We start from the raw sequence: 17,565 nt of genomic DNA, 5'->3' as shown, positions 1-17,565 counted from the left end.
GGGAAAGTAGGCGGAATGGTGAAAAAGCAAACTTAATAAAATCAAAAAGTGGTAAATTTATTGAATTGAAAAAGAATTTGAATTGCATAAATTTTGGAATTTATGCAGCAAGTGCAATGTATGTGATAAGCACTATGTGGGACAGACAATTACGTCTTTTTCTTAAAGATGGTGCTCTTACAGACATAACTGGAAGAAAATGATCACTCCATATGCCAACAAACATCCAACATCAAGCAAAACCTTTGAAGAAGCATATTCAATCACTTTTACAGGCTCAACAAGCAACCATACGAGCTAAGATTATTTAGAGAGTAAATAGGTCAATTTATTACAAGCAAATATAAACATAAATAAAACAATACTGCTTTTTTTAGTTAATGGAAAACTTATAAAACCAATAATTTTACGACAACAAATTTTTTATTAGAATAGTTAAATTAAAAATACTTTTTATTTCAGAAAAGTTATTAATTGTTTGTTTATTTCATAAAATTATTACTTTAAAAACAATATTTTAGGAAAAATAGTTTGTTGTTAAAACAGTTAAATTTTTTTTTTTTAAATTTAGGTTTTGTATCATAAAAATAATTTCTATGAGATGAGAAGTTTGTAAGATACAGTTTCTTATTAGTATAGGTTTTTATAATTACATTAATAGTGTTTGGGAAAAGTTTTTTATCTTTATTTCATCGCTAACAGTAACTTATTATTAACCATAGCTTACATTATACAGTTCCTTACTAAGATAGTTTTTAATTTAAGGTATATATCGGAAAAGTATTTGTTTTTATTGTCATTTCATTTGAATTTTATTTTACTTACAAAAATATCATTATAATGTAAAAATTCTTCTATCCTTTACAAATTTAGTTTTATACACAGTTTCGAATAAGTACTTCATAGTATATTTTTCACTATTTTTACTTAGTTGCATAAATGTGTTTTAGTTCTATTAGTTTATCATAAGTTTGCCGAAAAAGTTTTGAACTTATGTAATATGCAATAAATTTAAAGATTTTTCAAAGCTACCTTTTGATTTTTTCTAAAGTTTATAAGTAAAAATAAAGTCTAATGCAGGGTTGCCACACGGTCAGGAAATCAGGAAAAACTAAAAAAATGAAAAAAGTCAGGAAATTTGACAAAATTGAAAAAAAAAGTCAGATTAATTTACAAAGTTCCTTATTTTCCAAAGCCTTCAAATAGTAAAACATTAATTAAAAATCCTTTAAAGTCAGACTAAAATTGCAAAATTTTCCTAGAAATTTACAAAATTATTCAATTTCCAATGCTTTCATCTGGTATAAATTAATAAAATATCCTTTGTAAAACTGCAAAATTTTTCTATTATCATATTGAACAACTGCCCTACTTGAACAAGCAGTTTTTTCATGCTCTTTAGTATTGATGACCTGTGGCAAGGACACTTCAATAGTGAAACTGTGATATATACACTAACATTTTCTCGCGTTTCTTTAGTTTTGCAATATCACTTATGCAGCCTTTTTTGACATTGTACCAGAGTACCCAGCCTGTTGTTGCCTTTATGCATGAGGACATTTCGTGCTTTTTAATTAAATTGCTGTGCATCATTATGAAAAACGTGATAGTTACGAACCTCAGCTTAACCAGTAATTCAAGGTTGAATTAAATGATCAAGCTTCCCTAAAACCTGCCCTTGATCTTGGTTGTGCTGCAACCAATTTACTTGCAAATTTTATGAAAAAAGATCTAGTTGAAGAACAAAAGGTCTTAAATTTCAACAAAGAATGTAGATTATTTGTTATAAAAGCGGTTGAAAATCTCCGGAGCAGAATGGCCATTGGAAGTACATTTGTAAAAAATATGTCATGCCTAAATCCGCATAGCCTTAAAAAATTAGGAGTCACAATTGTTGTTAAGCGTTTTGCCAACATTGTGCACTCATAGTAAAAAATGTGCCCCAACTCTGAAGGCGATACTAGCATTGAACAATTTAGAACTTAGGTAAATTGTCCAATGAATGCATTAAAGTTCAAGAACTTCAAGCAAAAGGATGATTGTTTGGACCAATTCTATTTTGAAACATTAAAATTTCCTGCTAAATCTTCTCTCTGAAAGTTGTTGCAACCATTATCTGTGTTGCACAATGACCAGGCTGAGGTCGAACTAGATTAAGTATTAACAAAGCTCTGCGTGACAACAGTATGAAATGAGATACTATTACATCCAGAAGAAGAGTTAAATATTGTATGTATACATACAAACTAGAACTGTATCAAGTTAGAAAATACAAGTATTTTGCTGTTAGAGCTGTTTATTGCAAATACATCAATCATACACAGATGGTTCAAGTGATGTAATGGAAGTTAGATGATTGAGTTCATCAAAAAAACTGTTGTTTAAACCTGTAGAAAAATAAGTTTAGAAGATTTATATAATTTCAAGTGTTTGATTATGTATTTTAGAATAAGTTTAACTTAAGAGTTTAGATTTAGAAAAATCAAGAAAATTTTAATTAAAAGTCAAGAAATTTTTCTCAGCTTGATTTGTGGTAACAAATAAAATATCTAAAAGAACTAATAATCATTTGTTGTTTTAGTAAAGTTCTGTCAAATCAATACTCAAACTTTTTTCTCTATAATACAATTAAATTTATTTAGGATTTGTCAAGGACATCGTTGGAAAATAGTATAAAATAAAGTAAATATATTTTAGTTTGTAAGTATATACTAACTAGTGATGTACCGGACTCACTATCCGGGTCCGGGTCCGGCCGGATATTGCCATTTTTGTCTGATATCCGGATCCGGCCGGACTCTAATTTGAAAAAAAAGTCCGGATCCGGTTCCGGCCGGATTCTAATTTGAAAAAAAAGTCCGGGTCCGGTTCCGGCCGGATTCTAATTTGAAAAAAAAGTCCGGATCCGGGTCCGGCCGGATCCTAACAAAGATCCGGCCGGACCCGGATCTAGTTAGTAAAAAAGAGCATATTGAAAAATATTTTTTTAAAAACAAACCCTGTGTTAATTAATAAGAGTCATTTTCGTCACTTAAAATTAAACACCTACCCCGATTGGCTCATTTTGTACACGTGACTAAATTACATTTGTTTACATTTAAACTATGAAATAAACATTTTAGAAATGCAACTCTTTACAAATGTTGTAAAATTGAAAACTTTGGAATGAATACTTGCATTATTTGTTGTTTAAAGTTGAGCTCAGAGAATATTTAGAGTTAATACGGTTGAATGTACGAGCCTATGAGAATCATATGACGAAATGTCTCAAACTAAATACTGATGCAACAAAACATCAGAACATGACAGGCAGTTTATATGTAAGCAGTTAGTTAGTTTGGTGAGCAGCTTGAAGCAACAAAATATCTTGAACTTTTTGTGAATGCTTATTGTAAGTAGTGTTTTGTTTTAAAAATGAATATTTCAACTGGTGTTTAATTGTTTAAATATTTAAGCCAGGTTTATAGTTTAATAGTTTATTAAAAATTTTACAGTTTCTTGTTTACTAAAAGTTTTATTTAATTTTTAGTTTTTTGTTTTAAGTCTTTTGATATAGATTTAAGTAGCTTCCACTTTTTAAAGTGTTACCAAAGTAATTAATAATTTTGTATATGCTAGTATTTCTTGTTGTGTTTCATATAAAAGATTCATCACTCAAAACTGTCGTGTCTGATTATAGAAAGTAGTCTCAGTTAGAATTTAGTATTTGTTAGATATTAATTAAATAAGGTAGGATTTAATTATGATGGGTAGTGCAAATAAGTTAAGTGTGCCACAATCAGTCCACAACTTTACTACCAAATTGTCAACCTTTGCTAGCTGTTCTACTGATTATTAGATTAAAGTAATTTTTTCAGTTTTTAAAAACCTCATTCTAACTCAGGCTTGTTTATACTCACTCTAGCTAGTTTTATTGACTTAAACAGTGGCAACCCTACTAGTTTGAAAATTTTTGGGAATTTTATAAAATCTTGGACTGCCTCAGGCTAGTTTAGTTTTTTATAAAAACTCAGGCTAGTTTTCTTTTAGATTTTGAATGAGTTTGAGCTGATCCAGTTTTCAATATTTTGTAATTTTCTAGTGTATTTTGTTCATGAACTTGATTTTAGATTTTTAATTGTAAATATCACCTAAATTTGTAAACCTTGTGGCTAGCTGTTCTACTTATTATTAGATTAAAGTTATTTTTTTTAGTTTTTAAAAACCTCATTGTGACTTAGGCTAGTTTATACTAATGATGTACCGTACTCACTATCCGGGTCCGGCCGGATATTGCCATTTTTGTCTGATATCCGGATCCGGCCGGACTCTAATTTGAAAAAAAAGTCCGGATCCGGTTCCGGCCGGATTCTAATTTGAAAAAAAAGTCCGGATCCGGTTCCGGCCGGATTCTATTTTGAAAAAAAAGTCCGGATCCGGTTCCGGCCGGATTCTGATTTGAAAAAAAAGTCCGGATCCGGGTCCGGCCGGACCCGAAATTGTGGGTCCGGTACATCACTAATACTAACTAAAGTGTCATTATAAAAATTCTTTACAAGCTTGAAATTCTTTTTTGTTCCGATGAAGTTAAAAGGTCTTCATCAACAGTTTAAGCTGTTCTGAATTTTCAAAAATTTTATGCATTAAACTCAGTCTCCCATTTTATTTTTAACTTACAATTTGCAGTTTCTTTTACTTTTAATTAAATTAACACTATATAGTTATTTATTTTAACTAAAAAAGGTTGCTCAATTTACTGAAATTTAACACCGAGTTCTTTAGAATTTAGAACTTTCTCATACTTAGATTTTATTACAGGAATGTCAAACCTAAAGAGTTTAAAAAACAGGCCAATGATTTTAATTGGAGGATAAGATATCTCTCACCTTTGTAAGTTCTTAATTTTTGTTTCTTTTTTTAAGATTATTGTTTTCTATATTTATAAATTTTATTCAAAACTAATTTGATTATAGATATAGTTTGAACTTCATTAGTTTTTAAAATTTATGAAAATTAAAAATAATGTATAAAAATTATAATAACAAGGCTTACACTCGTCCTAACTCAATCTAGTTTAAAATTTTTTTCAAATCAGGCTAGTTTGAACTTTTTTCAAAGTTATTTAAAAGACTTATCATAACTCCAGCTAATAAGATTTTCTTGCAAATTATTGCGATTCAAATTTTTCACATACTGTTTTTTTATATTTCTCTAAGTCGAGCTTCCCGAAAGGGGAAGCTTATTAAATTGCAACAGTCATATAACTTTTTTCTTTTTAGCTTCGTGTTTTATTAACTTTATCTTGCTTTTCAATGTTTTACCCTCAGATAAAATTTAAACCAGGGTTTCCTAAAAAGTTTGTTACCAAGATGAAGTAACTTATAAAGAGGCGAAAAACTAAATGTATAACAAAGGGGTGCGAATTTATTGAAAAATTCTGCCAATGGGAGGATTATGAAAATAATTTTGAAAAACTGTGCTCTAAGCTAATGATTTTGTTTAAATATTAAAAATTTTGATATAAAATTCGGAACATTTAATATTTAGCTTACTTAAAAATTTAGCTTTCGTTTATATGGCTACTTTTAATAATACTTCATAAATTTTTTAAACAATTTTTCATGAAATACGGCTATTTTAAGGTGACTTCGGTAGTTTTTTTACTTAATTGATTTGCAATCCTTATTTATTAATTCAAAAAATAAGTTTATGTTTTGCATATCAGAAGGACAGTAATAAGAATAAGTTATAGATTTATATATTAGTAATAAATATTGTAGTTATTCTTTGCTAAAATTTAAAGTGATAAGTATGTTTTTTAAGTTAATATAAGGAAATAAGGGGAAGCCTTGTTATTTACAAACTGATCGTATTTTGTAAAATTTTTCTGAATTATCATACACTTTTTACCACTTAACAAAGTTCGTAATAATTTTGAGACATTAAAGATCAAATTCGGTTAGTTCTATTAACTCAAAAGGAAAGCGCAAATTAATAAGGTGAAAATGACTATTTTACTTAAATCTATCTTCTCCTTTATTTTCAACATAATCTTTTTAGGTTTTTATAGTTAGTCCGTTACTAGTATTTTAAAAATTCAGTTAAAGATTTATTTTTTCATTGGAAAAAAAATCTTTTATATCAATTTTTTTTTTAATTTGTATCATTAACATTTTCAAACCTTCAATTTGTCTTTTGTTTTAAACTGTTTAAGAAATTTTACCTGAAAATTAAGACTCAAAAATAGATAGTTTTCTAATTTCCTGCAAAGTTGAAACATATCGTTTTACTTTTTGAATTTTTTTACAAAAGTGAGTATATCTAAAACGTTAAATAAAAACTTATTTCTAGTTCATACTTAGCTTTCATATATAAGCTGAGGTAAATTTATGTAAAAAAAACTTTTACCCCCTCCCATTATGCCAGGGGTCGGCAGCCTTATTTAAGTAACAGGCCAGTTTTCTAAGAATAAACATCCGCGGGATGCACTTATATAGAAAAATTTTCCTGCGGGCTGCTGTTATTTGAAATAATTGTAATAGTTAATAAAAGAATACTGTTTTAAACCACAATTGTTATAAAAGAAGCAACAATAAAGCAGTATTGATTACTAATTATTTAATAAAGAGCCTAATTATAGGTTTTTACAACAGTTTTATTTTTGTTAAAAAAAAAATTATGTTTTTAGCTAAAAATTACATCGCGGGCTGCAGTTTTCCGACCCCTGCACTATGCTGGACAGTTAATGTACAATTAATACTTTTCAAAAATCTAATACAAGGATAATATTGCCTGAATAATTAAGATTTTTTTAAAGCTACAACCATAAAGTTTTGTAAGTAATTGTATATAGCTTTTGTATGCACAGAAAATTTGTTGTGCTTGCAAAAAAAAATTAAGTCATAAAAACCCAAAGTCTTAATTGACCATTTTAATCTAAAGTGAAACTAGAGGGTCTTTTAAATATTAGTTTTTATGATAATTATACACAACTTGTCTTTTAAATTGGATTACTTAAAAAAAACTAGTGTAAGTTATAATACTAAGTTTAATAAAACTTATACTTTTTAAACTATTATACCTTATCTTTTAATAATTTCAACTATAATTAAAAATTTTAGATACTTTTTATGATGCAAACTTCAATTCAAAAATATCTGTGCCAACTCTACAAAATTTGTTCTGGAAATATCTGCTAAACTTAATAACTCTAAAAATATTTGAAACATGGGGTTGAAAGTAAAAATAAAATGTTACATTACAGTTACACGTTAAAAACCAAAATTTCTTAGGTCCAAAAGTTTGGCGTACGGGTCCAAAAATTAATTTATATTTTTTATGGACAAATATTAAAGATGATTATCAACTTTAAAAAGCGTCGTTTTAGCTATTATTTACAACTTTTTTTTTAAATTATATAATCAATTATCCACATAAATAAGAAAAAACATTTATATTACAACCAATAGAACTTTTTTCATTTTAGTCAAGTAAAACTTTTTATGTTTATCATGAAATTTTCGGGACTTCGTAATAGAAAATTTTAGATTGAAGAACGTTTCTTGGCCTCATTTGAAGTTGCGTTTAGTTAATCTGAAGTTTTTAAAATGGTGTGTTTTATTTCAATATTTTTTATTTTAACGCTCATATACGTTTTTACTAACACAAATGTTTTTTATTAACAAAATTTATGTTTTATTCTCTTTAGTTTTACTAATAAACTTTTAACATGTTAGTAATTGTTCTTAAAAATTCTCATAATCAATCAGATAGTTTAATTCCATGAAGATTTTGTTTTAATTGTTTACTTCTTTTTTTCGAATAAATGCCTGTTATATATATTTTTTGATATTCTATTAACGACCGTTATTTCATACTGTTATATAAATAAAGTATACTATTTTAAATAAAATTTATACTGTATTATAAATAAATGTTATACAATATGTTCTCAAAAAATTATCTGAAAATTTGTTTTAAGTTGTCTTTTAATTTTTAAAGATCACTTTTTACTTTACGAAATGGTAGCAATTCTAGTTGAAAAATTTACCTTAACTAATTTTATAACAAATAAGTTATTATAACTTTCTAAACTTACGAAAATATGTTTACATATATAATAAAGGTTTGAAAATAAAGTTTTTTTATAAATAACAAGCATATAATGCACTGCACAGCTGTATTAAGTAAAGTTGAGGTTTAATAAAAGTAATTTCTAAGTACAGTAGTGTGCCGCTTGAGCTCGCCTTTTCTGTTAAAAATTTTTTGTTGTAAACGATTTTAAAATTTATTTTATTTTTTTAAATGTACCTTTTTTAATTTAAGTGAACGAAAAGAGTAAAATATCAGTATGAAAATTATGAAAACGCACAGTACAGTTTTAAATATATCAAATATTCTTTAGCTCAACATTTCTACATTGAATACTCTGCAATTAAAATACATTCAAAAACACTTCTAAAATTTTTGATGCGGAGTATAAAAAACACTCTAAGACAACAAACGCACTACCACCGCCCCTAGGTGACGATGTAGGTTGATAATTCAATCTTAACTTACTATTTTTATAAATACTTTTTTTTTGCTTTTGTAAGCTAATGTTGCTATTTTAATTTAAATACACAATAAAACAAATAGTAAAAAAAACAATTAGAATAAAAGTTTGCTGCAGAGAGTCTACTAGAATACTTAAGTTCAGAATTTTGCTAAATTTGCATTTTAAAGACATTCCAAAATTAGCATACTACTGTACTAACAAATATCAAGTTAAAGAAATGAACATAATGTAGTGAGAAACAATGTGTACTACTTACATAGTTTTGTAGAGAATTTTATGCTTTAAAAATCATTTTTTAAACTACTTTCTATGATAGTAACGAGGAGTATATTGTATTTAAGTTTAATTAATGTGGAAAAAGTTTTTAGTTACTCAAAGTTTTCAACAATAATTTAAAGATCTAATAGTAAAAGATTTTTAAAATGAAAGCATTAATTATCGAGTCGATTAATATAATGATTTTTTAGGAAAACATTGAAAATTCACAAATAAGTTAAGATTTAAGCCACATATATATCAAGTAAATTTACTTTAAGATAGTAATTAAATTTGTTTAATACATGTATAAAAACTTTTAAGTGTTAAACAAAACTTTCAAGTAATAGTATAAATGTTTTCTTTAATGTTTAACCTCGTAAAAAATGTAGTGTGTTTGTTTTAGCAATTCGTGTAAGTAACAATATTTGTTTTTCAAAAATTTTAGAAGAAATAAAACAAACAACTTATGATACATACTCAATAAAAGTTTAACAAAGCTCATGTTTTTATAGTAAGTGCATGAAATACTTAAATCTTAAAATATGTTCAAATGTTGTTTTTTGTGGTCAAAAATGAGTTTTTTTTTAAGAACTGTTAAATATTAAGTACCTTTTTCATAATATTAAGTGACTGAAAACATATATTGAAACTTTATTTATTAGTACTAGAAATAGTTTTTTAATAAGCAGAAGACACGTAAAATGTTCCAGATCAACGTATGCTACTGTCACCTTGAAGGAATTTTAGCATGCGTCAAATATCTAAACTCCGTTGAAATTACTAATAAAATCATTTTTTCGAAGCGTTCCCTTGTTTGAACACTTATAGACCTTCTCACGAAAAAAAAACCTTATTTTTTATAACAAAGGGACCAAAACCGAGGTCATTGGATTTTTAAGTAAACAAAGTAAAATTTTTATAATTTCAAATAATGCTTGGAATCTCTTTAGTTGCAAATATTTATTCAACCCTAAATTTAAAAATATTTCTCTAAACCTAACTTAAGTACGTGAACAATTGCATAGAAAGTATTTATAAAGCAAACTAAATTTATGGCCTAGTTAAATCAACTAACCATAAGAATCTCAATTAAATTTCGATTCTATATTATTCATAGACACCACTTTGACTGCAGTCAAGTACCACTTCAACTAAACATGGCGAGAAAAAAATACTTTTGTGTAAACAGGTGCACAGTGGGCCTGCAACTGGATGTAGCATAATTTTTTTTTCTTCGAAAATTTGTGGGTAGAAAGCCAAGATTATAGCGCATTCAGTGGTTTAAACTAAACAAAAAAGTTCTACATATAACAAAAGCGATGCTAGTTTGTACGAGGAGATTTAAACGGTTTTTGATTAGTTCAAGTTTTGATGGTTTTTAAAATCGAAACTTTACGGTAGAAAAAAAATGCATTAACACAAAAGTATTTTATTGCTTTTTTCATAGTTTAAAATAGGTACTTTAGAGATCTGTTAAATAAATTCTCTTAGTTATTCAATCCTTTTCTTTTAGAAAAATTTTATAAGAGATATAACTTTAAGTCTGATAAATTTATACTATTGGACATTTTTCAGTTAGTTTGGAAAATTCAATAGATATAACCTTAGACTACATTAAAACTTAATATTTTTAATGATTTGAAGACATCGATTTGATATTAAGTTTCATTCCCTATTTCTATTTAAACACGATTTCGGCCCACTAAGCGGTGCATACTTTAAAATACTGCTTTATACTAACAACCGATTGCTTCTTTTATAAAATACACATTTTTTTATTTTAGTGGACCAACCTCCTTTTAAAGACTTAATAAGACTACCATAATTGATGAAAGCGAGAAGATTTAATGGCTAAATGACGACTGAGACGATAAGTACAGAAAAACTTTTGTACACTATAAATTATCAATGCAAAATAAACTCTTTTAAAACACTTTTAAAAATTTGAGCCTATTGTACGGAAAGAAGGATACAACTGTTAAGAATCTACAATGACATGGTCAGGGGCAGGTCTAGACTTTTTTCAGTGGGGTCGCACAACTTTTTTGTTCAATAATGAAGTACTTTGTGTAGAAGATTTTAATAATACGCATTAGAATATAATATAGCTCTACTAAATAACTGTCTAAAATTTTTCAGGTACATAAAATTGTTTAAAATTTAAGCAATTAGAAAATACCAGTAAAACAGAATACAAATCTTAATATATAATCCAGTTCTTTAATTTCTAGTAAAGAAAAACATAATTCCTGTTTTTATTAATAATGTGAAAATTTTGCCAATACATTGTGAAGCTAAGATGAATAACAAAATATTTTATACATAAGATACTTAAAACAAAGTACTAATCAAAATTAGTAATTAACTTGTCTGAATAATAAAAAACCTATTCAAAGATATGTAAACAATACTTAGTTAAACAGTGTTAGTTAAAATAGTTGAGCTAAAAACTCAATTTAAATCAAAACAAATTATATTTTTGTAAAAAAACTAACAACAGACGTGAACCATTATTCTAAAATTTCTTAAAAAAACTAGTTACAAAACTACGGTTATTTTAATGTTCTAAAAATGAAAACAGCATGTTTTCAAAATCGTCAAAAGTTTCCATAGTTAAAATGAATCTCTTGAAGTTGTATAATAAATTTAAAACTGCTGAATATTCAACCAATGCGCCACTATTTTGTTAAAAATTTGCGGCGCTAAAGGGCATAAAATTTATTAAACTTATTACGATTGCAGGGACAAAACTAGATTTTTTATCTTAAATTAAAGATATCTAAATACTAAAAAAAAATTAATGTAAAAATGATAAAATAAATTTAGTCTACAACTTTTTCAAAAGTTATTCCTGATTTATAAATTAAAACTTACAAAAGCATTAAAAAAGCAAACACATAAATAATAAATGATCCTAAACAGCTTGATTAACTTGCGTAGTTTAAAACAATATTTTAGTATAAGCACAAATTAAAATAATATTACTTAAAAAATAACTTACAATCAACAATAGGTTTTTTATTGTTTCATTATTTTATTATTAATCGAAATTTACGTAAACTTTAAAATAATTAATTAAAAGAAACGTACTTTTAGTTAAAAAAATTAAAAAGTATAAAAAAATCAACAGTCAATAATTTTTTATGTTAAAACACAAAAAAAAAACTGTGAAAACGTATTGGACTAAAAATATAGAATAAGACGTTAAACTTAATCAGCTTCAACTAAGACAATGACATCAAGTTATTTATAAGAGAGTACTTAAAGTCCCATTGTTGCCTGTATTGTTGTGATTGCTATTTTGTCTGCCTTGATACCCATTGACAACAGGGGTATTGTTTTGGTGTGTCCGACCCTGGAAATTATCTATAGGGTGGCCAATGACTCTAGTATCAGGAATAAAATTACAATCTTGATGACAAAAATAGTTGTTTGCATTATTTTGGTAGCCAGAGTTTCGGTCTATATGTCTATAGCTATTCATGTGATAGTTAGATTTACTCTTTCTTTGACTTGGTCTATTAACATTGTAATTAATATTTCTTGATGCCTCTATACTACGTTGGTGATTTGAATCACAAATGTCCCTACAACGACGCTTAAAATTTTCTATATCTAAGCTTAAGATTTCTCTCATTTTACCTTTTAAGTGTTCAGGAGCTAGGTGAATGTATAAAAACTTTCTTAAAGTGTTAAAGTCTTTCATTTCTGCCTCCCACTTCGTGACTTCTAGTTCCAAAGCTTGGCCGTTTAGATTGTTGAAATCAGGTCTAGGCAGAAGAACTCTACCAAGCTGACCATCCCTATTTGACAAGTAATCAATAAGACTCTTGTAACAACGTCTCCCATACTCGAAAGTAGTGTAAAAATTTCGTATATCTTTATGTGGCCAGACTGAAGTCAAAATTTGGTAGCGCAATTGAGAGTCAAAAATTTCAAGACTTCGGCACATATCTTCAAAATAGCTTATTTCATCTCTAGGGTTAGCGGTTATATCTATCTTAATAATAGATTTAAGTTCAGAGATCCTATTGCTTAAATTGAATCCCCTATAACCACCCCCTGGCAAGTTAAAGTCAACTATATTATTGAAATTTGAGTCAGGCTTGGAAGTTGTCCTCATTGAGTTATTATCAATATGATTATATTCACCCCTGGCATTCACTAACCCATTGATTATTTTAGTTCTACTAGGACAGGTCTGCTGTATAGGATCTCTGCAACTGGCTTGCATGTCAAGCTCAAGTTCATGTGCTTCTTTGTTTATTGACAACAAAGTTTTTTTTCTTTTTTGTAACTTTAACTCTTTGAGACGTTAAGCTTGAAGCTTAATTTCTAACTCAACCATATGTAATTCTTGCTCAGTTGTTGCAGATGCTAAGTTGTCTGAGATTATGGCCTGACTACTGTCTCGTACCTCACTGGACACTTGGTAGGGTAGACAGATCTTAGTACCTAAGTGGGGAGAATTAGTTGTGATGTGATACCCACCTATATTATGCATGCTTAAATTACCCTTGATGTCAGGCTGAAACTGGCCCACTATGGCTTGTTGACTGTAATTTTGATTGTGATTTATTTTAGTATTACTATTAATGGTATATGGTATATAATCATTATGGGTATCATGCATAAAGCTAGCCATGATAATAGGTATGATCTGTGTGAAAATGTTGAGGGTCTTTACAACTTATGCTAGTGTTTGGTAAGTTGTCTTTTTGTGTCAGATGTGACTTACTTTCCCCTACTATTGTTTGTACATTGTTAATATCATTTTTAGTAAATAACAAATTGTTCTGAGTTGTGATGGCCAAATCTGAATTTGGTGAAAAACATGGATCAATTTGACTGGTATGGTAAGACCCACTTAAACTTATGTTAGGCTCATGTGTTTGACTGACCGAAAGATCGTTATTCTTGTACCCGAGGACGCCAATGAAACCAGAGGAGGTTGGCATGCCAACTTCCAAGGGTTTGTTTAGAAGGGTAGGGGGGTCAATGGTTGACTCATGGCTAAGAGGTCTTTAGCTCTGAATGCGAGCACTCTTAGCCCGAGTTTGAATCCTAGTGTCTGGAAGACTGACCCGTGACATAGTTTAAATTTACTTTAACAAAAATTATTTAATAATATAAAATACAAAGCAGTTGGGATAAATTTATATACTAAAAACTTAATAGTAAACCAATTTGTAACAAAATATAAAAAACTTAAAATGAATAAAGTAATTAAAATTAGACAAAAATTACAATAAAAAACTCAGGTATGAAAAAATCAATAAAATTTTATAAACTGTTATAAAATTTTATACAATGTTAACAAAATTCAAGAAAATACTTAAATTTGTCTAAAAACAATTTAAGTATCTTGCTTATAAAAAAAGTCAATAAAATTAGTCACTAGCACACAGGAAAAGGTGGATCTACTGGAAGACAATAAACTTCACTCCAATTCTTTCCTCAGAACTCAGACTTACTCTCTATAACAATGCCCCAAGCTCACAATAGTCATTTCTTTGAACGATGACTGTTGTTATAGCAACAATTTCAAACTTCTTGTACTATAACTTGTCAACATCTCATTTGTTGTTGTTTTTAGCTTTCCCAACAACAAAGTGTTTCCAATTAAAAAATAGAAAATTGTAATTAAATAACGTATCGTTACAACTAAAAATAAAAAATTATGAGAAAAAACGTTTATTTTTGCTATCTCAGTAAATATTAGGGAAAACCCCTTTAGATTACAACAAGACTCTAGTATCAATTGTTGTTAGGTTTCACGGTTGGATAGTTATATCTTCAAGAATATAGATCAGCAACACATGGATAGAATATACAGCTATGTAAAATACTTTTTTAAACACTTCTAGTTGGCTAATTTATGAGGTTAGCTTCAAATTTCCACTACTGATTTTGAGTTAGTACTTGAAAATCATGCAACTAATTTGTATATTTGCTGAGTCAGCATTTTTTTTTCTTGTTTTTTGTTTTAATAATATAATTTTTAATTTTTTTTTTAGGTAAGGTGGGTTAGGGTTAAGGGTATAAATATTAAAAAAAAAAGATTATGATGAAAAGTTTAATTTTTCAAACTGTTAAACTTTTAAAGTTAAAATATTTTTATATAGTTTATACATTTTTATAAAACTACGTCATTTTGACGTATTTCTTTAAAAAATATGAATTAAATTATACTTAGTATCAAAAATCAACTATATTGATATGAATTTTTAATAAAATATTTAAAAGAAAACCATACTTAATCGCTTTTGATAAACATTTTTTTTTATAGGGGGTGCACAGGAAACAAGTCAAAACACGCCCCTGGAAAAGGAAATGAAAAACAACAGAGTTATAATCATGATAAAACAACAACAACAATCGAACATTTTTAACACAAAAATCAAAATTCAATATTAGTAGATTAAATTTTTTTATTTAAAAACTGGAAATTTAAACTTTTATATTGAATCATAAGGAATTTTTACAAGTTAATTTTTTATTGACTTGGTTATCTAATTTTAAAACTGATAGCTATTCCGAGCTAGGTTCGACAAAAGTAGTTTTAGTTCGGTTATTTATCTTATAAACATTCCTACTACAAAGGTATTTTTGACACATACTCTACAGATTAACTTTCTTTGTTGTAATTAGTTACAGAACATGTTCACATAAAGTTTAATGGGTGTCGTTAGTTTACCACTTAAGGCTCGTTGATTTACAAGTAAAGCTTTATTTTTGAAAATATTTAAACAAGAATGTAATAAACTGTTTCTTATTTCTTGAACATGTTACTATAAAGAATTATTAAAAAGCATCATTAACCTGGATAATCCCTTAAAACAAAACTTCCAACAAGTTCGATAGAAGAATATATAGTAAAAATAAAATGTATCTAATATTAGTTCAAAACAATCTTTTAACTTGCTTCAACTAATTACATAACGATCACAACCTATTTTTTTAAACATCCGGTTCTAGCTTGTCCTTTTATTTTAAAAACAAAAAATTATCAAATACATTTTTGTCTGAGCATGAATAATCTATTTGTAAGATCAAGACATTTGTAGTTTAGACATTATTTATTCTAACGATCATTAACGAAGTAAAGATGTTTTCTGCCATCAATAATAAATTATGAAATTTACCACACAACCATCGAAAACAGCATCTGAAACAACCTACGACCGGTTTCGTCCTTGATGAGTTATCTGGCGGAAACGGGTAAAAATTGCGCGAAGACAAAATTGCACGACGTTACTAAATTGCACGAAGGGACTAAATTGCATCGAACAAAATTTCACGAGTGCACAAAATTGCACGAAAACAAATTTGCACGAGGGCACAAAATTACACGATAAAAAAAAATGCACGAAGACAATTTTGCACCAAGGGTCAATTTTGCACGAGAGTAAAAACAAACAGAAAAAAAGTATATACAAAAAAAATAAATTAGAAGATAAATTAATAAAAAACAAAAGGAAATAAAAATACTGACCAAGGGTAAGGGTTAGGAGTAACAGTGATAGTAAAAATAAAAACAACTAATAAAGATAATTATAAAAACAAAAGCTACCGACCTAGGGTAAGGCTTAGGAATTACACTTAAAGTATAAAAAAAAAATTTTATAAATAATAAAATAAGCTACCGACCGAGGGTAAGGGTTAGGGGTAACAGTGATAGTAAGAAAAAAAAACTAAAAAAAAAAAAATTAATAAAAAAAAAGTTCAACTCGTGCAAAATTGTCTTCGTGCATTTTTTTTTATCGTATTTCAATGAAAGGATGAAATCAGTCGTAGGTTGACTCGGATGCTGTTGTTGATGGTCGTTTAGTAAAGTTCATTTTTATTTTTTTTTTTAAGACGATCACACTAGATTTACAACAAAAAACCCAACTAAAAAAAACAAGCTGTAAACAAACTATGAAGTATTAACGAAACTTTAAAAAGTAGTAGTTGACTTAAATTGTAAAGTTTTAAAAGACATGTACTTTTTAATTGGCTATAGAAGTTACAAAAACGTTAAATTAAAAGCTTATTAAAAAAAAATTTATATGATTTTTTTTATAAATTGAATCATTATAAGCACGTTGACTGATGAAACCATTTAGCTTCCTTCAATTTATGACAAACCAATACAGTAACCTGCCACTTAGGTACGCACTGCCGGTTTGTACTTACTTTGTAGCCTAAAGGAGCTGTGTTCAATTTTTATTTTCTACTAAAAATCAAAAAAACATATTTAAAGGTATTAATACAAAAGATTTCTTTTTTTTTAGTAAATTATACTTTATTAGATTAAAAAAAAATTATAAAAGGGTTGCCAAAGGTTTATTGAAAACTTTTCCAGAGGTTTTCTGTATTTCTTTTAAGTTTTTTTTTAATACAGCTACGTTAGTCCATTTTTAGTATAAAATTAAATTTTAGGTAAAAATCTCTCTTATATATTGAAAATCTACTGTAATGCTACTTTAAATGTGTTTTTTAATTAAAAAATTGTTAAGAATGCAGTTTTTTTGTTTGGTTGATTTTTCGTATCTATTCTATGTTCCATAAATTTATATTTAAAAATTGTTTAAAGTTCAACGCGTTTAATACTTTTTTTTTAATTCCAAGTTATTCAAAAGATATTTTTCAAGTTCCAGGTATTTTTAAGTTATTTTTTTTGCAACCCTATAAAATTAAACGAACCATAAAAAATTTATAAGCTTAAAAGTTGTACTTCAAATACAGTATTTAAAACAAACTTAGTACAGTTTGTTTATTAATCGAAA

General features: G+C 27.4%; 1 protein-coding gene across 1 annotated transcript in view; it reads left to right on the top strand.

The window, feature by feature from the left end:
• Nucleotides 1-7,839, top strand: part of LOC145835120 (molybdenum cofactor biosynthesis protein 1-like) — a 29,792-nt gene extending 21,953 nt beyond the window's left edge. The window contains exons 9-10 of the mRNA XM_082942668.1: nt 4,798-4,869; nt 7,101-7,839. Coding sequence (XP_082798794.1) covers nt 4,798-4,853 — 56 coding nt within the window. The 3' untranslated portion in view covers nt 4,854-4,869; nt 7,101-7,839. The remainder of the gene's footprint in view (nt 1-4,797; nt 4,870-7,100) is intronic.
• The last annotated feature ends 9,726 nt before the right edge of the window (nt 7,840-17,565 follow it).

This window comes from Thalia democratica, chromosome 4, assembly GCF_965202585.1.
Source record: "Thalia democratica chromosome 4, ktThaDemo2.hap1.1, whole genome shotgun sequence".
NCBI classification, from domain to species: Eukaryota; Metazoa; Chordata; class Thaliacea; order Salpida; family Salpidae; genus Thalia; species Thalia democratica.
This window is presented reverse-complemented; position numbering and strand designations above follow the sequence as displayed.